At 40.8% G+C, this 25,568-nt stretch overlaps 1 protein-coding gene across 3 annotated transcripts in view; it reads left to right on the top strand.

Moving 5' to 3' along the window:
• The window catches only part of OTUD5 (OTU deubiquitinase 5), a 77,000-nt gene that overhangs the window by 15,478 nt on the left and 35,954 nt on the right, over positions 1–25,568 (top strand). For 2 of the 3 annotated variants that reach the window (XM_089675238.1, XM_089675240.1), the window contains exon 2: positions 15,668–15,761. In XM_089675238.1, coding sequence (XP_089531364.1) covers positions 15,668–15,761 — 94 coding nt within the window. The remainder of the gene's footprint in view (positions 1–15,667; positions 15,762–25,568) is intronic. The other variant, XM_089675239.1, reaches the window with a different exon arrangement.

Here is a 25,568-nt window from a genome sequence, read left to right as displayed (position 1 = left end):
TTCTTAACTCTGTTCATGTTATAACATTTTTGCTGTGAAGAAGAGGCATGTGATCTCCGCTGAGTCAAATTCAGTTTTGAGAACTGCAAAAGTAAACCAATCATCTGTGATAATATCTTGTAGGCAGAGAAACTGCCCAATAATCTTACAAAAACCTCTGGAAGAGCATGACATTGTGAATGGATTCATGGAATTTATTTACCAAAAAAATTAAACATATACAGCCTTATTCTACATAATTAAAAAACTAATCTTTATTTCATGATGGAATAACCTTTGGGTGGTAATATATTTTCCTCAAAAAGCATTTTATTTAAAAAAAATCCGATTGAAATAAAAAAAATCTGATTATTTTTTTTTTTTTTTAAATCATTGATTTTTATTCACCCTGGGGTGGACCCATTTAGCGGATCTGCTTGCTCAGCGGGGGATCTCTCCTCTCATCCCCGCAGAGCAAGCGGATGACAACTTTGTGTCCGATCCGCTGCTGCAGAGCGGACACAGAGTTACTCGCTCTCCTCAATGGGATGAGAACAGACTGCCTGTCCGTTTTTATACGACCCGATCCGATGGACGGAAGGGGAATTTGATCCCCATCTGTCCCTTTTTTTGGTGGATTGGATTTCGGCGAGTGTAAATGGACATGTCCGTTTTCACCCGCTACTCCATAGAGGAGAATGAAGATTCCGATCGGGTCTGTCTAAAAAACAGGCAGGCGGCCCTGATCAAAATGTCCTAATGGCCAAAAAATATATTCAAGAATGCTGAAGACACTACTGTCAGTTTTGTTGCATTTGTTTTTCAGTGTTTGGGAATGACTTATGTGCATGTACAATAAAGCAAACCTTCTCTTTCCCCTGCTATGTACACATAGTAGCTCTTTTGAATACACACTATCTTGTGACATCGGTATTAAACCAAAAATTAAGCAAATTTAGATTTGTTTTCAAACGCCTGCAGCTAAACCCTGATCTCTGCTTTTACCCATTCCCTCTGGCCACTGACGTAAGCATAGAGAAGTGACATGAAAACCTGAATGGTCTTTCAGGCGCAGGCTGTGATTGTGTTATAGTGTTAAAATATATCTAAAGCCAAAACTTTTTTTTTTTTTTCTCCCCTGGATGGAGTATGGAATTCTTAAAATGCCCACCACAGTTGTTGCCATATGTTGCATTGGGGAGATTTCCCTTCACTATCTGTCCTGTAAATACATCAGGAAGGAAGAGGAAATATCTGCAAAATGAAGAAACGAGGGTCCCCATTTGAAGAGTTCCCTCTTTTCCTGTTCTGGTTGCAACCTAAAGGTTTGGATTTACTTTCCCTGTCATTCCTGGTGACATTAGTGGTCAGTACTGTTTTGAGAGGGGCAGCCAACACCTGAAAGGGGTTCAAACATCTTACTGCACTATCTAAAATTAAAAAAGGTTTGATTTTATATACACTCTGAACAGTATTAAACTTTTACAAAACTTTTTTTTTTTTTTTTTTTTGGTAAATGCTCCCTTTGAAGATTTATGCCACAATATGCTAGTAGGCACTTCAAACTAGCAGATTATGACAGACTTGCCTTTCAAAAGGAGCCCTTCAGTGCTGAACCGTCACCTCTCCCGACACTTCCATCTTTACCTAGTTTTCCTTCCTACCATACTGTTTGACTGGGTCGTATTGATGTCACCATAGCAGGACAGAGCTCTCTGCAATCACAGCTCCCTGAGCCTGCCATTAATGCATAGCGTACTGCACTTGTGCAAGTGATGTCATCAGCTGGAGCTGATATGAATATCTACTAGGCTGTGCAAGTTTGGGTCTTTTCCAAGGTACCTACTGGTAAGCTTAGTTTTACCTCTCCCCTCCAATGGTACGCACATATGTAGCCTCTCGGCAGGTGGGCTTTAATGCCAAGAGGCCACATATATGCAGTGTGATGTAAACGTTTTTCTGTGTCGGGAGCGCACGTCATACTTGCGATCGTGAGCTTTCTTATCGTGACAGCTAATCAGTGGTCACGTGACCTGCATGCCCGTCTCCCGCATTTAGAAGCTCTTAAAGGGCCCAGAGGTGGCAGTGGGAAGGGGTCAATGCCACTTTAAATTGATTACATGCTGAATAGTTTGTCTTTGTCAGCATTTTCTGTGAAAATTGCTAAAGGAAAGGGTTGCGTTTTACAATAAACACATTCCGGTCAGGCACACTTTGTCTGGGTATGTTGACCACGGTGAACTACCATGTGATATATATTTTTTCTTTTCACGCACTCTTCATTCCTAAGGCCTTCAGTGATGTGAGTGTTACTAATAATATACTCCCCCCCCCCCCCCCCCTTTATCACTTCATTCTTTCTAGTTGAGAAAGTGTTTGGCCAGGGAAACATGATTACTACTAGTTGTCACAGACTAGAAATTGACTGCTTAAGGGAAGCCTGTCCATCAGAAGAATATGTAGGCTGCTGTTCTGAACATGTTACAGTAGATGGTCACAGACTGCAGACATGCTATGGCATATGCTTTGGGGGTTGGTGGAGGATCGTATGGTCAGGGACGGTGGACATTCTACGGGAGGTATGGTCTGGGACTGCGGATATGCCAGGGAGGGTATGTTCAGGGACTGCAGACATGCCAAGAGGGAGGGTATGGTCGGGGACTGTGGACATGCCAGGAGGGAGGGTATGGTCGGGGACTGCGGACATGCCAGGAAGGAGGTTATGGTCGGGGACTGCGGACATGCCAGGAGAGAGAGTATGGTCGGGGACTGCGGACATGCCAGGAAGGAGGTTATGGTCGGGGTCTGCGGACATGCCGGGGGGGGAGGTTATGGTCGGGGTCTGCGGACATGCCGGTGGGGGAGGGTATGGTCGGGGGTCTGCGGACATGGCGGTGGGGGAGGGTATGGTCGGGGGTCTGCGGACATGCCGGCGGGGAGGGTATGGTCGGGGGTCTGCGGACATGCCGGCGGGGAGGGTATGGTCGGGGGTCTGTGGACATGCCGGCGGGGAGGGTATGGTCGGGGGTCTGCGGACATGCCGGCGGGGAGGGTATGGTCGGGGGTCTGCGGACATGCCGGCGGGGAGGGTATGGTCGGGGGTCTGCGGACATGCCGGCGGGGAGGGTATGGTCGGGGGTCTGTGGACATGCTACAGGGTATGGACTGCTGATAGGGCTCATCGTCAGGAGGAATAATTGACTTTATGGGTACTTGCAGGCTGCAGAAGGTACTGCACTTTTAGGCCAGGTCTGGTTCATGTTAAAGCATATTTGCTACTCATTGGATCTCTGCAGTCTTGAATCTGGAGGTCTGAGCCATTTTTTGATGACAAGCTAACAGATGTTCATGTTTTTACATTGTGTAACCTCCACTAGCAAAAAAAAAAAAAAAAAGGAACAGTTGATAATGGCTCAGGCACCTTTTTGTTTAGTACCTGCAGAGTTGTTTTTTTGCAGTGTGTCACATTGTATGGTAAAGTTCAGGAATTTTAAATCTTTTTTTTCCATGAATGTTCGGCCTTTGTTTTGTTATGTTTTATCTTCTGCAGCCAGGCCTGTGTAGCTGCCAACAGTCTTCAGAGGCTTTGATGCGTTCCCATTGACTTACCATGAAAGGTGCATTTTTGGTGTGCTTTTGATAAACTACACCAAAAAGGCACCTTCTATTGCAAGTCTGTCAAGTATGCAGGACTTTTAAAAGCGCAGAACACCTGCAATGTGAACAGTTATATAGGATTTAATGGGGAATAGTTTTCATATGCTTTTGTTGTCCTGGAAAACGTGGTAACAGTGCAGCAGTGTGAAAGCAGTCTAACTGCACAATAAAGTATATCTAAAGCTAAAAGGTAAAACTGCAATTTTTTTGCCATCTGGTTTCATTAGGGAGATTTCCGTTCACTTTCTGTCCTGTAAACTCTATAGAAAATTAGAATCAATCATTCTATTGTGAAGCCTTTCCCCCTTAGGCAATTGTCACAGAAACAAGTGTCCCCAATGAAAGATTTCCAATTTATTCCTTTTCTGGTGAATACTCAAAATTTTGGGTTTACAGTCACTTACATTCCCAGTGACACTAGTGATCAGGACAGTTGGAGAGAGTGAATCTCTGTAATGGGGACACAGACTGTAATAAAAAAAACTGACAGCATTTGTAACACTAACACTTTATTCACATCTTAAAAAAAAATTCCTTTAGTCATACTTTAACCCAGTCCCACCCCTCACAGTGGCCCTTTAACTAGGTCTCAAAGCCAGAAGGAGGGGCAGACTTCTTTATCACATGATCATTGTGATTGGCTGCCATGGCAGTCATATAATCAGAAACCCATTCCACCAGCCCCTGAACACAAATACAGACTGGAAGCTGTCTGTGACAGCTCAGTCACTGTGTTGGGAGCTCGCCATGAACGTATGCACATTATATGAGCATAAAACCCACTCTCCCTGCTGCAGCAGATATGACTATTAACTGAATTATACATTGAAATTTGTCCTTTTTAATAAAATGTTTCCAGCTGCTTGTTTCCTATTAACCAGCTGGAACCGCTAGATGGCAATGTTGGAGACAGAAGTGCCAGTCTGCATTGAGCAATGAAATGTTTTTTTATTATAGAGTACTTTGTTCACAGTAGAGCTGGACATGCTGCTCGTCTGGAAGTGCAGACATTATTGCAGTAAACAGGACTTCTTTTTTTTTGATAACCCATTATGTTGGCACTTGGCGTCGAACAGAAGTGGCTTCAGGGAAACAGTTGCACAGACAGGAGCAATCCTGCAAGGGTTAAGGTAAGTAAAACTACTTTTTAACCACTTAATATCTGAAAGATTTTACCCCTTCATGACTAGGCCATTTTTTTACTATACTATGCTGCTCTACTTTTAACTGGTAATTGTGCGGTCATGCAATGCTGTACCCAAACTAAATTTTTTTCACACAAATATAGCTTTCTTTTGGTAGTATTTGATCACCTGGGTTTTTATTTTTTAATATATAAACAAGAAATTACAATATTTTTTACTTTCTGCTATAAAATATATCCAGTAAAAAATTAAAAAGAAATCAAATTTCTTAATAAATTTAGGCCTAAATGTATTCTGTGTATGTCTTTGGTAAAAAAAAAGTCCCAATAAGTGTATATTGATTGGTGCATGAATGTTATAGTGCATACAAACGAGGGTGTATATGCTGGAATTTTTGTTTTGTTTTTTTAACTACTAATGGCAGTGATCAGTGACTTATAGTAGGACTGTGATAGTGCGGCAGTCAATCTGACATTAACTGACAATTTGGACAGGGTCTGTGGACATGCCAGGGGGGAGGGGTATGATCATGGTCTGTGGACATGCCAGGGGGAAAGGTATGGTCAGGGACTGCAGACATGCCAGGGGGGGAAGGTATGGTCAGGGTCTGAGGACATGCCAGGGGGGGAAGGTATGGTCAGGGTCTGAGGACATGCCAGGGGGGAAAAGGTATGGTCAGGGTCTGAGGACATGCCAGAGGGGAAAAGCTATGGTCGGGGTCTGAGGACATGCCAGGGGGGAAAAGCTATGGTCGGGGTCTGAGGACATGCCAGGGGGGAAAAGATATGGTCAGGGTCTGCGGACATGACAGGGGGGAAGGTATGGTCAGGGACTGCGGACATGCCAGGGGGGAGGGTATGGTCAGGGACTGCGGACATGCCAGGGGGGAGGGTATGGTCAGGGACTGCGGACATGCCAGGGGGGGAAGGTATGGTCAGGGACTGCGGACATGCCAGGGGGGAGGGGTATGGTCAGGGACTGCGGACATGCCAGGGGGGAGGGTATGGTCAGGGACTGCGGACATGCCAGGGGGGAGCGTATGGTCAGGGACTGCGGACATGCCAGGGGGGAGGGTATGATCAGGGACTGCGGACATGCCAGGGGGGAGGGTATGGTCAGGGACTGCGGACATGCCAGGGGGGAGGGTATGGTCAGGGACTGCGGACATGCCAGGGGGGAGGGTATGGTCAGGGACTGCGGACATGCCAGGGGGGAGGGTATGGTCAGGGACTGCGGACATGCCAGGGGGGAGGGTATGGTCAGGGACTGCGGACATGCCAGGGGGGAGGGTATGGTCAGGGACTGCGGACATGCCAGGGGGGAGGGTATGGTCAGGGACTGCGGACATGCCAGGGGGAGGGTATGGTCAGGGACTGCGGACATTTGTGAGAGCTGATTGACACTAATATAGTGAACAGTGCTAACAATATACACTGTTATTCATGACACAGGCTGGGAAGGGGTTAACTGTGTGCCCAACAGTGTTTACTATGTGCTGTTTTTACTAAGCAGTGTGCTGGTTTTTACTCCATGATTTGCATGGAGAAAAAAAACATCACATTGCTGCTGTCTGTAGAGAGCACTTTGTTGTTTACCAACACAGGGCTCTCTTCTGTCATTCGCTCAGCTGATCAGCGGGTCCTAGCCATAAATTATTGCCTTTACATGGTCTTTTTGAAATAGGAAAGCAGGGGGACTGGCAGGATCAACAGGTATTTCACACAAGGAAGCAATACAAAGAGAGCAGGATACTTGACATAAGTACATGGTACAACAGGCACTTATCAAGAATATGAAAGGAGAAAAAAAAAAATCTTCTTTATTGTTACCTAACTAAATGAGTTAATTCCAGCAGTGTGGGAGGAGCTCCATTGCATGGTTGGTTTTGCTTTCTGAAGTTCAGCTGTAAAAACAATTGTTTTTATTGCTGTGTCTTGTTGATATGATTTTGCTTTTCTCACACAGAAATGTTTTATATTCTGCTGATCAAACACCACTTAGTGACTTATTCATTATCTATGAGGCCAGCAGTATTTTAATGAAAAGAAAATCTGTTTTTGGGCACTCCAGGAGTCAATCAGTCTGATCAAAATCAGAAGCCAATGGAAAGAAAGCTCTGTGTATGATCCGATTTGCTCAAGTTTGAGCTTACTCAAGATTGTTTCCCTGCTCCCATGTGTCGGTGCTGGGCCAGTCGATAAGGATCAGTGATGTATATATGAGAGGATTGGGCACGTATGCTCCTTCATACTCAAAAATACTGTCATTCCTTTGTTACAACTGAACAGAGTGGCAGAGGAGATCAGGAAAGCCAAATACGTATTACTGTGGAGAGAGATGTATTGAGAAATAAAATCAATAGAAACACCCAAAATAGTTGGCATTTACTCTATTTCTGCCCAAATTAGTTATTGGCCCACCTAGGCTCATGTCTAAAATGTGGAAGTAACGTTTAGTTGTTACAACCAGATGCCACATTTCTCTTGTCTAGAATAATGCATAAAACAGAACCACATAATTATCTTTCTCTTATATTTTCTATTGATATAGGCCTGCTCAGGATTTCTCAGCTTCCTGCATATCTTTATTACTGTTTTTTCATCTAAAAAACATCCTGACGTTGCTCTAGGGGAGAAAGGGGACTATGGAATGATTAAAGCAGTATTAAACACAAAAGCAAACATGCTAACAATGGTCAGCTTTAATTTATTAATGTAAAACCTTTTTTTCCAAAAGGGGAAAAAAAAACTATTTCTGTAACTGTTTGTGTAACCGCAGTATGAGCTGGTGTTTTAACTTCAATTTGTTAGTATACTTAAATCTGCTAGTCCATCTTACACTCTCCTCCTCCCAGATTAACAATGCTATCCAGAGGTGCCCCTGTGCTCCTTCATCCAGAGTGGGGTCACGCTAATACAGCAGTTGTGTTATTGGCCAGATCATCAGGTGAAAACAAAGAGGGGGGGAAAAGCCTTTAAAAAATGAAACTAATGCAGCCACTACATATGATTGGTAAGCTGCAATATATTCCATTTTTGTTTTTGTGTTAATACCACTTTACCCTCCACAAACACATCACTGAGCCTGATATGAAAAGTACACACTCCTTTAGAAACAATGGAGGCTATTTACTAAAATCAGAGCAGACAGATAAGCTATACCCAGTGAAGTGACTGGCCACAGATGATGGAGATGAAACAAACCCTCCTACATAAGTTGTACCTGTTTATCTGCAGCCATTTCTTTAGTAGAGCCTTTTAAAACAACACAGGATCAAAGGATTCGCACTACAGAGCTGAGAACATAAGAGTTCCCTGATATCTGATGGCCGGAAGGCCCCCCCCCCCCACTTTACACAACAACATAGAAGAAGGTAGAGAGCTAAGTTTGAGCGTTTTTGGAGTTTCAAGCTACAAAACACTCAAGTGTGAAAGCACCCTCAAGGCTATTGTGTTGGCTTAGAATCTTTATGTGACTATGTGATCAGGGAGGAACCACGATTGGGGCTTTAGTTGTAGGCTGAGGTTTACAACCACTTTAGGCTTTGAAATCGAAAGATGGAGGCTGGTTGCCATCCACAACTTCTGCACAATACATCTACGTCGTAATTTCCACTACTTTATACATCGAATAGCCTAATTCACACAAATGTTAACTGAAGTGTTTTCAACGTATCAAAATCTGCATGTCACCATTCAGCCATTCACCATCAGGGAGGATTCCTTCTTGCACCTAATTGTGTGGATGGGGGATTCATGGTGTTTTTAACCAATTCAATACCGTGCAATTTTACACCTTCCTGCCCAGGCCATTTTTCAGGTTTCAGCGCTCTCACACTTTGAATGACAATTGCACGGTCATACAACATTGTACCCAAACTAAAATTTTATCATTTTCTTCACACACCTAGAGCTTTCTTTTGGTGGTATTTAATCATCGCTGGTGTTTTTATTTTTTGCTAAATTAACAAAAAAGACCGAAAATTTTGAAAAAAAAAACACGTTTTTCTTTGTTTCTGTTATAAAAAATTGCAAATAAATAATTGTTCTTCATAAATTTAGGCCGAGATGTATTCTGCTACATGTATTTGGTGAAAATAACCCAAATTAGGATGTATTATTTAGTTTGTATCAAAGTTATAGAGTTCACAAACTATGGTATAGATCTGAAAATTGATCAATCCTGAAGTACTGACAGCCAATCTAATTTCTTGAGGTCCAAGAATGTCAGAACAGTACAGATATCCCCCAAATGTCCACTTTTTGCAAAGTAGACAGTCCGACGTACTTCATAAGAGAGTTGTTGAGTTTTTTTGAAGTCGTATTTTTTTTTGTCATTTTTCGGAAAATGAAAAAATAAAAAAAAGTATTTTCACTATTGTTTTTTTTTTTTTTTTTTTAACATACTGTCACCAGTGCAGTACAGCATCATCATATAACTGGCATGGCGGTGATCAGGGACACTGACTGGTGACAGTGTGAAAAAAAAAAAAAAAAAATATATACATATATATATATATATATATATATATATATATATATATATATATATATATATATATATATATTTTTTTTTTTTTATTTTAAATTATTTTGTAAATTTATTTTCTTTTTTTTTAAGATTTATTTTCATATTTCACTATGTCCAAAGTAGTACAATGTTACCATAGTAACATTGTACTACTTTGTGTAAAAAAAAAAAAAAAAATACTGATCACTTCCCCAATTTGCTTACAGCAAAGAATTACTTTGCTATAAGCAAGCATTTACCTGACATCGATTCATTCAAGGTTTTTTTTTTTTTTTTTGTGCTTAGCTGTGATTTGGCCACAGCTAATCACATGACATGCATGTGATTAGCTGTGACCATTCACAGATAGGCAGTAGTATACAATGGATGGCATGAATGAAGCCATCCATTGTATACAACTGTCATGTGACCTGCTGTAATTGGTCACAGCAGGTCACATGGTACCGGCAACGGGGGCCAGTACTCAGATCTGTCATTGGCCGTGTCCGAGGTACACAGCCAGTGACAGATCGCGGCTCTGCACGCTTTCGAACTGCGCATGTGCGGAAGGACGCCATATGGCGGCCTCCCGGAAAGGTAATGCAATTTTGCAGACGCCATTTGGCCATAGGCCGGGCGTCAAATGGTTAATCAGCCGGCTGGCTGGTCAAAAAGAAAAAAAACATTCCATGTATTGGCTATGGAGCTTTAGGCTGATATGCCTTGACATACATTTTTTTTTTTTTTTTTTTAAACATTGTTTTTTTTTTTTTTTTTAACGGATTGTAAATGCTTAATTTTTTTCTCTAAAAATATTAAACTTGTCATATTTGCCTCCTGTGTGCAATGGTTTTGCACAGTGCTGCTTCGATCCTCTTCTGGGGTCCCCTGTCGGTACTTTAGGCTCCTCCTCTTCTCGGTGTGCTCCCATAGCAAGCCACTAGACTGGCTAAATCTTGCTGCCTTTACCTCTGCAACATTTCCAGAATTCACCCCTTCTTCAATAATGACACAACTTATTCCCTCCCTGGTTATCACCCACCCTGACTACTGCAACTCCCTCCTCGCTGACCTACCTTTCCACAGGCTATCCCCTTTTCATACCATCATGAATGCTGCTTATGCACCTTACTGATCAATATGTGGCTGCTGCACCTTTGTTAAAATTCGCTTGCTTTCACTAGCCCAGCGTATAAAATTTTAAATACTAATCACAACATGCAAAGCCACCCACAACACATCACCAACCTCATTTGTAGATATTGGCCAAATTTTTCCTCTCTGCTTCTTCCAAGACATCTTGCTCTCTAGCTCTCTTGTTAAATTCTCCCTTGCTCACCTCCAGGACTTCTCCAGAGCGTTTCCCATCCTGTGGAACTCCCTACCCCAATTTGTCCAGTTAGCTTCTAGCCTGTCCACCTTTAAGCAATTCTTGCAAACTTGTTTATTCAGGGAAGCCTGCCCCACCACCTAAAAACTATACTTTGATCTCCTCCATCAGATCTTCCCCTGCAGCTACTACCTATTATTTATTTTTATTTATTTCAGGTACTTTACACAGCACTTTACATATATATATTGTACATTCACATCAGTCCCTAACCCTCAAGGGGCGTACAATCTAAGTTTCCTAACTTGCATTCAGACATACACATACTAGGGCAAATTTAGACAGTAGCCAGTTCATCTACCAGCATGTCTTTGGAGTGTGGGAGGAAACCGGAGTACCCGGAGGAAACCAACGCAGGCACAGGAAGAACATGCAAACTCCAGGCAGGTGGTGCCGTGGTTGGGATTCAAACCAACGACCCTAGTACTGCCAGGCGGAAGTGCTAACCATTTAGCCATTGTGCTGCCCATATTTTGTACCACCTCTCCCTCCCTTTTAGATTCTAAGCTCCATGAGCAGGGCCCTCCTATTTCTTCTGTATTGAACTGTATTGTAAAAAGCTGCGCAAACTGTTGGCACTATATAAATCCTGAATAATAATAATGTGATGCATTGTAATGTGAATCATTAAGTTGGGTAGAAAGAGGTTGTTCATGCATGCTGAATGTTATATGTTCAGAAATTTATAGAACACATAGGAAACAAAGCGGAGTTCCACTCACCCTATCAAAAAAATAAAAGCAGCTACAATAACTGTAGCTGCTGAGTTTTAAAAAAACAGCCACTTACCTGTCCCTCGCTCCTGCAGTGTGTCCCCCGCAGCCCATTTCACCGGCTGTCCTGTATTCCTGGAGGCCGGCATCTTCAGTGTGGGCACCCAGCTGTGACAGCTTGCGGCTTCAGAACTGGGTACCCACTGCGAGTAGCACTGCACTTCATGAATGGTCTTGTAGTCTTCTGGGATCTGCCACGTGTCCCAAAAGTCTACAAGGAGTGAGGGAGGGAGATGCCAATCCTTAATGGGGAGCAGTCCTTAAAGTGGAACTTTCCCTTTTGGGTGGAACTCCGCTTTAAGGTTACTTTACTAAAACCGGAGAGTGCAAAATCTGGTGCAGCTGTACATGGTAGCCAATCGGCTTCTAACGTCAGCTTGTTCAATTAAGCTTTGACAAAAAAACACTAGAAGCTGATTGGTTTCTATGCAAAGCAGCAGTAGATTTTGCACTCTCCAGTTTTAGTAAATCAATCTCAATATATTTCAGCTTGTCATTGAATTGGGCCTGTTTTGTGTCCAAAGAATGTGGTAAGAATGAGCTCAAAGTGTCTTATGTAGCTCATAGTAGCCTTCCAAGTTTCAGCTGTCATTTTTTCATTACCATTGTTTGTTTGCTGTACATCTGTCAGCCACTAGGTGGAGCTCATTGGCTGCTAGATTCCAAAACAACAACAAACATGACATCAGCAGGAAGCATGCTGTCAGTTGGGTCATCATAGATGATTTGTAATAACCCAGTTATGAAGAATTGACATATTAAGTTTCCCATTTTAATTAGCGTCCTTCATACACATACAAGTGTTGACTAGTAAATCCCTTGTATTGCTTGTGTTACCACGTGCCATCAAGCATGACCTAGATCCAATCTTTTGTACCTTATTTATTTCAGGTCCTTATATAGCGCCGTCAATTTACGCAGTGCTTTACATATATTGTACATTCACATCAGTCCCTAACCCTCAAGGGGCGTACAGTCTAACGTCCCTAACTCACATTCATACATACACATACTAGGGCCAATTTCGACAGGATCCAATTCACCTACCAGCATGTCTTTGGAGTGTGGGAGGAAACCGGAGTACCTGGAGGAAACCCACGCAGGCACAGGGAGAACATGCAAACTCCAGGCAGGTAGTGCCATGGTTGGGATTCCAACCAACAACCCTAGTACTGCCAGGCGGAAGTGCTAACCATTTAGCCACTGTGCTGCCCCTAGTTGATAGAGAACTTGGATTACTGCTCTGCTTCCTATTGCACTGTCTGCCACTTTCTGCTTTTCCCACAAAATGCCTTGACACTGTGATTTTCTAGCACAGTCATTACACAGTGACATGAAAGGACAGATTCATGACTCTCCCAAGATCAGTGTATGCCACTCCTATAATCTGTTCAGCTACTCCTTATACCATTTACTGTGACTTCAGAATACTCCAGCCCATCTTTTTTTTTTTTTTTTTTTTTTTTTTTTTCATGTTTATTATGACACACAGAACTGCAGCCGCCATTTCTAGATAAGTTTTTGTTGTGGCTATGTATCTGATTTGGGGTAAATTGTTTATAAGGTAACCGCACTGAAGTTAAAGGACATTGTAGTTCTTGTGTTTTGTTTCTCCTTAGATTAATCTCTCCATCTCTGTGGAGCTCCTTGAATCTGAGGTCCAGGCTGTATATTAAGCCTCAACTTCTCAGGTCAAGGGCTGGGAGAGGACAAGTCTCAATAGCAACTTGGAATTCAAATAATCTGGCACACAGACCTACAGAAAGCAGGTGTTTAAGTAATCGGTTGCATGGATATGGCACCATTACAGTTCAAACAATAGGATGTCACCAGCTGTACCATAATGCTCAGTGCAGACTATTGCATTGATGAGGGTGGTCCTCTCTTGGCTCCTATAAATCGTATCTGTCTAGTGACTAATGAAAGTTCACATTAAGTTATTGAAGTGCTTATTGATTGTCAACTTGGGCTTAAGTCAAGGGGCCATGTACATCTTGGGCTACAGATCTAAGGGGACTTTAGAAGCTTTTCAGGCAGGTTTGGCTGATAGTAATATAGCTAAGCATACAAGGCCATTAAAAGCAAAGAAATAACTGAATTGGACTGGCAAAGTTACAAGCAATTTGCAGGTTTTAAATGGCAAATTGGGGATAAAGTAATTGATGTCTATCCTTTCACTAGGGTCCTACAAGTGTAAGCGTGGGATGAAAGTTCATTCACTGCTTTAAATAAAATTTTGGATCCTGGATAGGATGTGGTTTGCTCCCAACAAAACAACAGGAATCAAATTAGAAAAAAAAAAAAGTCGCTCAGTGAATACATTTTATATATGAGATGGTAAGTGGGGAAATAGGCCTTTTCTTTCTTTTTTTTTTTTTTTTTTTTTTTTTTTTTTAAATTATATTTACCCTGAGGCAAGATGAGAGGTGGGGTTCTCGCCACAGCTAATCACAGCCTCCGGCAACATGGAGTGCAGCATGAAATGCAGCAAAGGGCGATGGGTAGTGTAGTTTACCCATCAAAGGTCATGGCTCTGGGCAGCTTTGGGTCCATACTCCCAGCCTTTCTGAACAGAGTAATTGTGGTCACAGGACTGCTGAATAAAAGGGGTTTTGCAGGATTTAAGGTGATTTATTTCACTATTTTGTTTATATGCTTATATTTTTACAGCTCTAATTATTCTGACTGTACTTAGATACTTTAACTCTGAGGGCAGAAAGTCTGACCTCTTGTAACAAAATAAAACTAGTTTCAGAGAGGTGTGTTGCAAGAATATTGGGGCTCCCATTGCTGACCACTTATGAAAATGCTAGTTACCTGGCTGTCACACTGATCATGTAGCTGACATTTTTTGACCTTCCTGAAACAAGTGTGCAAATCAGGAATTATGATTGCATTTTGACTTTCCAAACCTGCATATTCATTCCAGCTTTAACTTAAATTATTTGCAACAAAGCAACTAGTATTGTTAGTTCAGCAGTGGGCGCCCCTTATTTCATGTATAACATATTTTATATAAAGTGGCAAATAAGTTTAATTAAAAACATTGTTTTTAAATGTGTTTTTTGCTTTCTTAATCTTTCATTTTCAAAGCTTTTTGGGAAGGTGTGACAAAACAGCCGATTATCGAAGATGCATAAGTAATGTAACCACATACTTTATTTTGCCTCTAAAAAATGTTTATTTCAGAAATTAAAAAAATATCCTTTAGTTCTGAATAGGTTGTTTCATATGAAATAAATATTTTAAGGAACCAAATTCCTGCAGGTCTGCAGCTACAGGTTTTGCTTGCTTTGAGTCTGGTGCTCTAAATGCCAATAAATAGGAACAGCCGAGGGTGCCCCTTGTTGGACTCCCTTCTGTGTGTCTGCTCTTTATCCTGAAGCTTTTGCCTCCGAATTGGTAGACTCCAGTGGTAGTGCTATGGCATGTGGACGTGCCACTAGTCAACCATTCAAACTAAAGCTGGTCATAGATGGATAGTAATTTGAATGGAAAATATGAAAAATTGTACAGAAACTCCCAGAACATTCAATTTGTCATTTGACAGATTTAATTTGCTTTTAACATTTGATTTTGGAATGAATGGACTTTACCAAATGAAAACCACATACACTGTTGGAAATTTGTTCAAGAAAAAATTTTCCATCTTGCTCTTGCGAATTTTGTACAAAAATGAACATCAATTTGACCTTTCTAATGATTAGAAGAAGAAATGTTCTTAAAACCTTCTTTCCCCCAAGAATTTTCATTCAAAATTCTACCGATCTATGGCCAGAAGCGGGCTCATTAACATGTTGATTGGCCAAGGTCTCCTGTTGTCAGAAAGAAAGGTGATGTGCATTGGGGCTGGTTGGTTTGCAGGGAGGGCCTCAATAATTGGCCTAAGTATGCAGCTCTGACTGAAGTTGGATGGGTGGATCAGCCTCCAAATACTCAGGTAAGGGTACTCCATTGGGGATGAGTACTATGTAGAAGCAGTGGTTATTCATTACTAATGTTGTACAACTGTAGAACTTCTTTCAAATACTTTAACACCCTTATTAAATAGGAGGGTTCCACTTTTCTTTTAAATGGCCTGTAAGCCCACTCGTGTGTGGTTTATGGCTTCCAGGGACTTGTTGATCAGCAGTGGAAGAACCTGTCATTACTTGGATTTTTTAGTCTGACTTTAAGTGGACCCTCTAATGCAGCTGTGTGTCTTTACCTTCCAGCAGGAGCACTGGTTTGCAAAGGCGCTGCAAGAGAAGAAGGGATTTATTATTAAACAGATGAAGGAAGATGGCGCTTGTCTATTCAGAGCTGTTGGTGAGTGCTTTCTGTTTGTGTCAAACCTTTGTGGACCACTGCCAACAGAAGTCCATGGTTTTACCAACACGAGACCTTAAGGAGACTGTCACTAGAGGGAAGGGGAGCAAACTACTGAAGGTGTATGTTGCAGGCACCCAGAGGTGGCTGCATGTACCGGCTTTAGGCCACATTCACACTTCAAATCAAATCATTTATGATTAGATGCAGGAGACCAAGCAGGGGTTCTCACGATTATTTGCAGGCAGAAAGTCCCATTGAAAACAAGCTGACAGCTCCTGCAGCAATTCACGGCCGCATCACTCAAGCAGCAATTACCTGCAAATGATCAGCCCTGAATGCAGACTGACCAGGGTTGATACATGCAAATGGCCATGAATAGCTGCTGTCAGCCTTCCATTATTTCTAATGGGACTTCTTACCTGTAACTAATGCAAGGAACCCTCACTGGGTCTGCCACATCTAATCACAAACTTCCCCATTTGCAAGTGTGAATGGGGCCTTAAAGCTGAGCTATAGCTAAAAAACATTTTTGCAGTGTAAAACTTAATGCACACTAATGAAGTGTGTGCACTGTGCTGCCACTCCTGCATTCTGTAATATTGTTACTTTCAATATCCCCCAAAACTTGCAGCTCTGGCTGGACTACATCGATCACAGCATGTCGGTTGCTCTGCTGCTTGTCTTTTCTGGAAATGTCCTGTCCAGGCCAATTTTCAGCTTTCAATGCTATCACACTTTGAATGACAGTTGAGCGGTCATGCAACACTGTACCCATATGAATTTTTTGGAGACAGATAAAGCTTTATTTTGGTGGTATTTATTCACCACTTGGATTTTTATTTTTTTTGTTTTGTATATGAAAAAGTCCAAAAATTTTGAAAAACAAGTGTTTTTCTTATAAAATTTTGCAAATATTTCATCATAAATGTAGGTCACAATTTATTCCGTTATATTTTTAGTAAAAAATAACCCAAATTAGTTTTTAACAAAAAATTATAATTTTTAAACTTTTTTTTTTTTAATTTTTATTTTTTTATATTTTAATTTTTTAGTTTTTACATACTGTCACCCTAGCAGTACAGTTTCACCATGGTGACACTGTACTACTTGTGGGGGCTGATGACTTTTTTTTTTTTTTACATTGATTACTTTTATACCCATAAAGGCTGTAAAAGCAATAATTTCTCTTCTCTGGCTGCATTCTTGCAGATATTGAGAACTACTGTGTGAGCTGTGATTGGTCACAGCTTGTCACATGGTACAAGGCTGTTGTGAATAGCTTTGTACCATGTGGCCTCATGATCATTCACAGGTTTCACACGTGGTAAGCAATGATGTCAGAAGTGACATATTGCTTACTGTCAGAAGTGACATCTTGCTTACTACTCTGCATGTGATCACTGATTGGCCAGTCAGTGATCACATGATCGGGACCTCGCACAGAGGTCCCGTACGACGATCGGTGTTCCACTGTGTCCGGAGGACACAACACGCATCGGATCTCGGTGCTGCGTGCTCCCAGGGAGCATGCACAAGCAGGGGGCGCGGAGGCCGTTTATAAATGGCCATCCGACCCTGCACGGCCACCGTCGGCTGTTTTATTTACAACGGCCAGACGGGAGGTGGTTAAAGGTGTTCTGTGATTGGAAGTACAGATTAGCATCATGATATCTCCTCCTCCAATCACAGCCTTTCATTCATTGAAAAGAATGCAAGATGTTATCAGCATGGACTCCCTGCAGAGTGAGTGACCCGATGTGATCTGTGTACCACAGCCGGAGCTGTACGGTTCAGTGCTGACTGTACTGTACATGGTAAAAGTTAATAACACAGCAGCAGCCACACATTGTACACGCTTCATTAGTGGTCATTTATTTTTATAGTGCAAATGGCCAATAATAGTTTTTGGCCGGAGTTCAGCTTTAAAGCTTGCTGCTAAGCCTTGCCTTCACAGATTTCTATTGGCTCTTCACTGGAATGGGCAGGGTCATAGTGCCAAAGCTTTGCCTTTAGAAATGCCTGAGATTTGGCTGCGACAGGAAGGCTTGGGAAGCCGTTACAGGTATGCAAGTTTTCTTAATGTCTGCAGCAGTTTTCCTCTTTCTCCTTAGTGACAAAGTGTCTTTAAAGTGCCTGTTGTCAGAGAACGGTGGACTGACAATGCTGGCCTACTTCAGAAACTGCTAGTTGCCTGGCTGTGTGTGGTATCCGTAATCTGAGAGTGACAGACCCAGAACAATCTCAGCAAGTAAATCAGAATTTTTCATTTTTATATTGGACTCGCTGAAGCATGACAGCCAGGCAACTAGCATTCTCGGAAGGAAAGATCAGCAGTGGTAGACTGTTTCTTTTCTTTTAAAAGATTTCAAGGTGGAAAAAAAAGTAAACTCCTTTTTATTTATTTATTTATTTTTTCAGATTCTTTTTTTCATAGTATCAGTACTTTGTTTTTTGTTTTTTTTTCCCCCAGTCATGGATCTGCAATTAGATTTGAATTGCAGCTCCATCTGCTGGTAAAAACGTGCACATTGCCTTGGTAGTCTTTTGATCTCTGCTGGACCCTTTTGTATAGAATCCTCTATGAAGTGTCACAAGGGGAGGGGGTCTGCGTCCTAATGATGGTTATATTTGTTTATTTAAAGATTAAAAAAAAGCAAAAATAAATATTCCAAAATTTTATTACTTGTTTTATTTTCAATCTTTTTGTTATGTGTACACACTTCAGACATATAGGGATATATTTATAAATGTTTTTACACCACTTTCATCCAAGGTTTAAACCAAAAATGTGAATCCTGGCTGAAAGTTAAGTGTATCTTGTGGGAATCCATTCTAAATACACCCCCACAGTCTTATTGTGTATCTAAACCTGCCCTGACTACCTCCATAGATGCAGTGGAGGAAAAAGCATAGCCATGAAAGGAAGTGTTAGCAAAATTACTAGATTAAAAAAAAAGCCCAATAAAGAGAACATGCACACAACAATCTTAGAACTGGTAAGCTTCACGTTAATACATATTTGGTTTTGCATTTTGATACACTGTAAGCAGAACCCCCTGTAAATTTATGCACTTTAGAGGTCCGTGATGACATTTATATCAGAATTTTTTTTTTCTACTGAAAATGGAAATGGAAAAGCTGTGCTCAAGTATTCATTGCTTTGCAGGCACACTTTAAGGGCTCATCACAAGACTGCAGAGGTCCATACAGTGTGCAGAAATGTGTGTGTTTGTGCCTGGGAGTGACAAGTGATTTGCTTAGCTCCAGCCAGCAACTTGGTAAAAAAAAAAAAAAATCAATGATGGGCTAACAGACACAGGGCTTCATTCACTAAAGAATATCACATGAGATAATTGGATCATGTGACACATTTTTTCCAATTATCTCATGCAAAATTCAAAATATCAGTTCACTGTCAGTTTTGCAGTATGTATCGCACTAGCAAAGAAAAACGCACGGTAAATACTGCATAAACTGACTCTAAAGTTAATTCATTAAGTATATAAATAAGCACATTAGTTGAATATGTTATGCTTACACCATGTGTTGCTTAAGGGATATATTTAATTAGCACTGGTTAAGGAGCTTGCATCCTTAACAACCAGTAAATAGCTGGTGGTTAAGGATCCAACAGTCGCTGATGTCCTTAACAAGTAAATAGCTGGTGGTTAAGGATCCAACAGTTGCTGATGTCCTTAACCAGTAAATAGCTGGTTGTAAAGGAGCGGGCATCCACTGGTGTCCTTGACCAGTAAATATCATAGTTGTTAGGGAGCGGGCAGCCACTACGTCAAACTATGACTCAGAGAATTGCTGGCATTTAAAAATTAAAAAACAAAACACAGCTTGGGGTCCCTCCCCAAACCAGGTCCACAGGGCCCCCCAAAATCCATACCAAATTCTTATTCGAGTGTGCAGCCCAGCAGGTCAGGATAGGAGGGGACAAGCAAGCGGTGTGTGTTGTTCCATGGACAACAATGCATCTTTATCCAGATCCTTAAAAAACGTGGCGCTTTTTTACTTCTGTGTGCAAGAGGCTTAAGGCTTCATTCACACGGTCATAAAAATATTACTAATGTTATTACATGTGTATTTTCAAGGAGAAAAGTTCCTGTGTAATAATCTGTAAAATACTTGTGTAAAGGCGTGCATGCAGACATTATTGTTACATAGTTAGTCTGGCTGAAAAAAAGACAAAAGTCCATCCAGTTCAACCATTAAAAAAAAAATAGGTTAGAATCCTACACCCCCACAGTTGATCCAGAGGAAGGCAAAAAAAACCAGCAAAGCATGATACAATTTGCTCCTGCAGGGGAAAAAATTCCTTCCCGATCCTCCGAGAGGCAATCGAATATTCCCTGGATCAACTTTACCTATAAATGTTAGTATCCAGTTATATTCTGTGTATCCAAGAAAGAATCCAGGCCTTTTTTTAAAGCAAATCCACTGAGCTGGTCATAACCAACTTTTGAGGAAGTCTATTCCACATTTTCACAGCTCTCTCTCTGTGAAGAAACCTTTCCGTTTTTGGAGATTACATTTCTTTTCCTCCAGATGTAAAGAGTGCCCCCCTTGTCCTCTGTGATGACCTCAGGGTGGATAGCTCTACACCGAGTTCACTATATGAACCACTGATGTATTTATACATGGAGATCATATTCCCCCTTAATCTCCTCTTCTCAAGAGAGAATAAATTCAGTTCCTCTAATCTTTCCTCATAGCTGAGCTCCTCCATGCCTCTTATCAGTTTGGTTGCCCTTCTCTGTACTTTCTCCAGTTCCCCAGTGTTCTTGTTGTAAATTGGTGGCCAAAACTGAACAGCATATTCCAGATGAGGTCTTACTAATGATTTGTACCGGGGTAATATGATATCTCTCTCTGGAGTCTATACCTCTTTTAATACAAGAGAGGATTTTGCTCGCTTTAGAAATCGCAGCTTGGCATTGCATGCCATTATTAAGCTTGTAATTTACCAGAACCCCCAGATCCTTCTCCACCATTGATTCCCCCAGTTGTACCCCCCCTAGTATGTATGATGCATGCATATTCTTAGCCCCCAAGTGCATAACTTTACATTAATCAACATTAAACCTCATTTGCCACATAGTTGCCCAATTACACATTGCATTGAGGTCGGCTTGTAAGTTGGAGACATCCTGTAAGGACGTTATTCCACTGCACAGCTTGGTGTCATCTGCAAAGACTGAAATGGTATATTTAATCCCAGACCATTCAGAGTATGAATCATTAACCACTACTCTCTGAATATAATCCTTTATCCAGTTTTCTATCCATTTACATACAGATTTTTCCAAGCCTGTAGACTTTATTTTACACATTAGCAGTGTGTGGGGAACTGTGTCAAACTCTTTTGCAAAATCCAAGTATACCACGTCCACAGCCACCCCTCTTTCCAAGGTTTTGCTCACCTCCTCATAAAAAGAAATCAGATTTGTTTGATAACTTCTGTCTTTCATGAACTCTTGTTGTCTGTTGTTTAAAATATTTTTTTCTAGCAAGAACTCATCTATGTGGTCTTTTATTAAACTCTCCAGTATCTTCCCAGCTATAGAAGTTAAACGAACAGGTCTATAATTACTTGGTAAAGATTTTGACCCCTTTTTAAATATTGGCACCACATTGGCCTTGCGCCAATCCAGTACTATGCCAGTCATTGAAGGGTCCCTAAAAATTAAAAACAATGGCTTTGAAATGATAGAGCTCAATTCTTTAAGGACTCGTGGGTGTATGCCATCCAGTCCAGGTGCTTTATTCACCTTTATTCTGTCTAAATATTTCTGGATCATATCAATTGTGAACCAAAGTGGATCATCTGGAGCTATGTCAATACAATGCCCATTATGGACAAGAGCTCCCCAATGCTCCTTTGTATACACAGAGCTGAAGAAGGTATTTAATAAATTTGCCTTCTCTTTGTCCCCGGTCACCCACTCTAGATTATTTTTTACAGGGCCTACATGCTCGGACCGGAATTTTTATAATTTATTTTTCCCCTTTGTTTAGACTTAACCACTTGACATCCTGTGACATACCTGTACATCGCTGGCCTTTCAGTGGTTATACCAGGATGATGCCTCCAGGTGCAGGCATCATCCCAGTATTTTTTTCAGCTGGCAATGCTCTGTCTTGTAATAGCAGTCCTAGCGGCTAAATAGCCACTGGATTGCTTTTACCCACTAGGGAGGCCGGAACTGCAGCCAGCAGTTTCAATGTCTGACCATAGAGCTGATTGGGGACCGGAACGGCCCTAATCATTTCTGTGGTGTAAGAAACTGGAAGCGACAAGTATTTCTTCACTTCCAGTTTCACTGGTTGTAGTAAACAAATCATTACTGGTTTGAAAAAAAGCATTGGCTCATGCCGATCTTGGTTTGATCTGACGCTTTTAAGGGCAAAGGAGAGATCTGAGGTCTAACAGACCCCCAATCTCTCAGTAAAGAGTACCTACCACTGCCCATGCTATCACAAGGGCTGTTATTCTTCCCTTGTGATAGCAGAAAAGTTGATTTAAAAAAATGTAAAGGTACAGTGTAAAAATAAAATACAATTAAAAAAAATTTTAAAGCGTCCTGTCCCCCCCATGTTTACGTGCAAAGGCAACATCATGCGTCAGTCTTTTTGTAAACAGAGATCACACCACACGTGAGGTTTCATCACCAACATCAGATTGAGAGCAATAATTCTTACACCAGATGCCCTGTGTAAATTTAAAACGGTAACCTTTAAAAGCATCACCTATGGATAATATATGTAGTTTGCTGCTGTTCCATGGGTGTGCGCAATTTTTTAGCTTGCTATGTTTGGTATCTTATTACATCTTTTAAATTTCACTAAACAATTGGGCATTATATTGGGTTTTTGTACATTAAAATTCATTAATGTATATTTTAAAAAAAATTGTGTTTGATAAACCTCTGCGCAAACACTGCGTGACATAAAAAATTGCAATACCCACCATTTTATTTTCTAGGGCCTCTGCTTTTAAAATATAAAATGTGTGGAGGTAATTTTCTCGCAAAAAATACAGATTTTTACATCTAAACAGTGCCAGAAAAGGCCTGGCCTTCAAGTGGGTAATTTCTGCACTTGCATACATATGAATTTGTACACGGATACGTACATTTTATACACGTAAGGGTATAAAGTGCATGCTCTTAAACACAGTTTTTTAGATTCTGTGTTATGGATCTAAACACAGTGCATGTTTACTCACCTGTGTGAATGGCTCCATTGAAAACCATTCAGATGCATACAGATCTGTAATTAAAAACCACTTGTATATGTTTTCTTTTTATGACCGTGTGAATGAAGCCTAATTCTGGCAGAAGTCAGGAATTTGCCTGTGTTCTTGCCAGAACACAACTCTGCTTACTGTATGTAGCTATTGCTACTACAGTATGTTACAGCGCACCCAGTGCCACATTGTTTTGTCATGGAATCCGTTCCTTTGTGTCAGATTGGCCAAACTATTTAAAGTGATAAGTTGGAATTAAACTTAAACTGACCGTTCAGTTGGCCTTTATTGACCAATTTTAGTAAAGTAGCCGTTTTGCTGCATAACATTAACCGTTTATTGAGTGTGCATATTGCTTGGGACTAACTATATATGTTGTACTGCTGGTGAGCACTGACGCAGTCCATTGATTCTTCCTGCCATTCAGTAAGTGCCTGCCCATACGAGGTACTGAGTGTCTGCAGAATCCAAGCATTGCACCCATGATCTTTTGGTTGCGGGTGCAATGTCTTACAGATTGTAATGTAAAATATAATACACATCTTTTGCTGCAAAAAGATATGCAATTGCATTTTTTTTTTATATAAAACGTGAACTTATCCTTTAAATGGTTGAGATCTGGCTACCTTTTGAAGCAGATAACTTGGAAAAGGCTGTCCAGCATATGGGTGGATCTAGGGCGTCTCCAATGACTCAGCACATAAAATGCTGATTAAGTGACTCCGCTGTGGAGAGCGCTGAACCATCTGCTAGGATTAATACTGCTTGACTACAGTAGAGGGCAGTAAAATACATGTACAAGTATCAGGAGTCTGGTGAGAACACATGCATTTGCCATGTTTACTTTGTACACAAAGAAGATGATTGACTCAGCTGCTGATATATTCGTTGTAGTGATGATATATATTAAATAGATGTGGGTGTGCCTTTTTTTTTTTTTTCTCCTGTCCATGGACTCTCCATTGTGGAAAAAAATTGATACACCAACTTGCATACTGATAATAAAAAGTAAACAAACACATCACCATTTATTATATGGTTGGATAACACAAAACAAAAAAATTCACTTCCATACAATCTAGCATTGATTCTGTCTGTCTGCAGCTAATTAGACACATCCACATACTTTACAATATGCAAACAATCAAAAAATGTATGCTTTTTAAAATTCAAATCAAATTGGAACATACATTTGTGTGTTTGGTATATATGATTTGTTGCACGTATGTATATAACATCTTTACCATTGATGTCCCAGCACAAAAATGAATTTCTTTTGGTCAGATCAATTTTATAAAGTGATTGCATATAAAATGCATGTTTTTAACTATCTTCTTTACAAATTTTTAACCACTTGCCGACCTGTCCAGTACTCCAATACAGATTTTTTTGGGCCACTTTATTGCTATTGCAAGCAGCATAAGGGGACATGCTCCCCACCTCCCAAAAGCATTCAAAACATCAAGATTTATTTTTGAATGCTTTATAAACTGCAGAGGTGGGATTTGGGGTCCTTCCTAAAAGCGTATTTGTTGCATGCCTATTGCTGTCACAAGGATGTTTGCATTTCTTGTGACAGCAATAAAAGTGATGATAAAATTAAAACTGTGTAAAAAATTAAAAAAATGTAATAATTAAAAAAATGAAAGTGTTCCCTGTCTCCCTGTGCTCGTGTGCAAAGGTGAAAGCATGTGTCGGTTCCGCACGAGTGCAAGCAGCGATCGTCCTACACATGAGGTACCACCGCAGATCTCAGATCATGAGCAGTAATTCTAGCACCAAACCTCCTCTGTAAATCTAAAGTGCTAAACCGGGAAAAAAGGCTTTTAGGGGGTCGCCTATCGATAGTAAAATTTACATCAGTTGTTGCACTTGCATGGGCGTGCGCAATTTTAAAGCGTGACATGTTTGGTATCTATTTACTTGGCATAGCATCATATTTTACATTTTGCAAAAAAAGGGATAAAAAGTCATGTATTTCTCCCAAAAAAATTTGTATTTGAAAAACTTCTGTGCAAATACCATGTGACAAAAAATTGAAAATTTGAAAACTAATTTATTCTCTACGGCCTCTGCTTTAAAAAAAAAAAAATATAAAAAGTAAAAAAAAAACCCTGACTGTTGCATGTGATCAAAAAGTGCCTGAAAAAGCGTGGTCCTCAAGTGGTTAAATAAACTTTAAATGCGTAACAGCAGTGCTATCCAGGTTTTGCTGCAGAGCACCAAACCACCACCCTTGCTTTTCATAGACCTGGCAATTTGGGCACCCCATCTTGTTACGCAGAAGAGGAATTCCCAAACTTGCCAGTGCAGACTCCTTGCTGTCTCTAACATACAGAACACAATCAGGCAGATTCACACCTGCATTGAACATTTGAAGGTGATTGGTGAAAACAGGAAGTACACTCCCATTGGCGCTTGCTCCTTGGATTCTTGCTGAAAAGAATTACATAGAGCTCGGCTAAATTGTGTAAAATGTATGTGGCCTCCAATATTATCCTTCTTTTAGTTGAGCACAATACAACCCAGTCATGTCCAGTCTGTGTCTG

Source organism: Staurois parvus, unplaced genomic scaffold, assembly GCF_062004578.1.
Source record: "Staurois parvus isolate SC_StPar_1 unplaced genomic scaffold, SC_StPar_1.0 ptg000154l, whole genome shotgun sequence".
Lineage (NCBI taxonomy): Eukaryota > Metazoa > Chordata > Amphibia > Anura > Ranidae > Staurois > Staurois parvus.
Note: the sequence above shows the minus strand (reverse complement) of the source record. Positions and strands in the feature narration are given on the sequence as shown.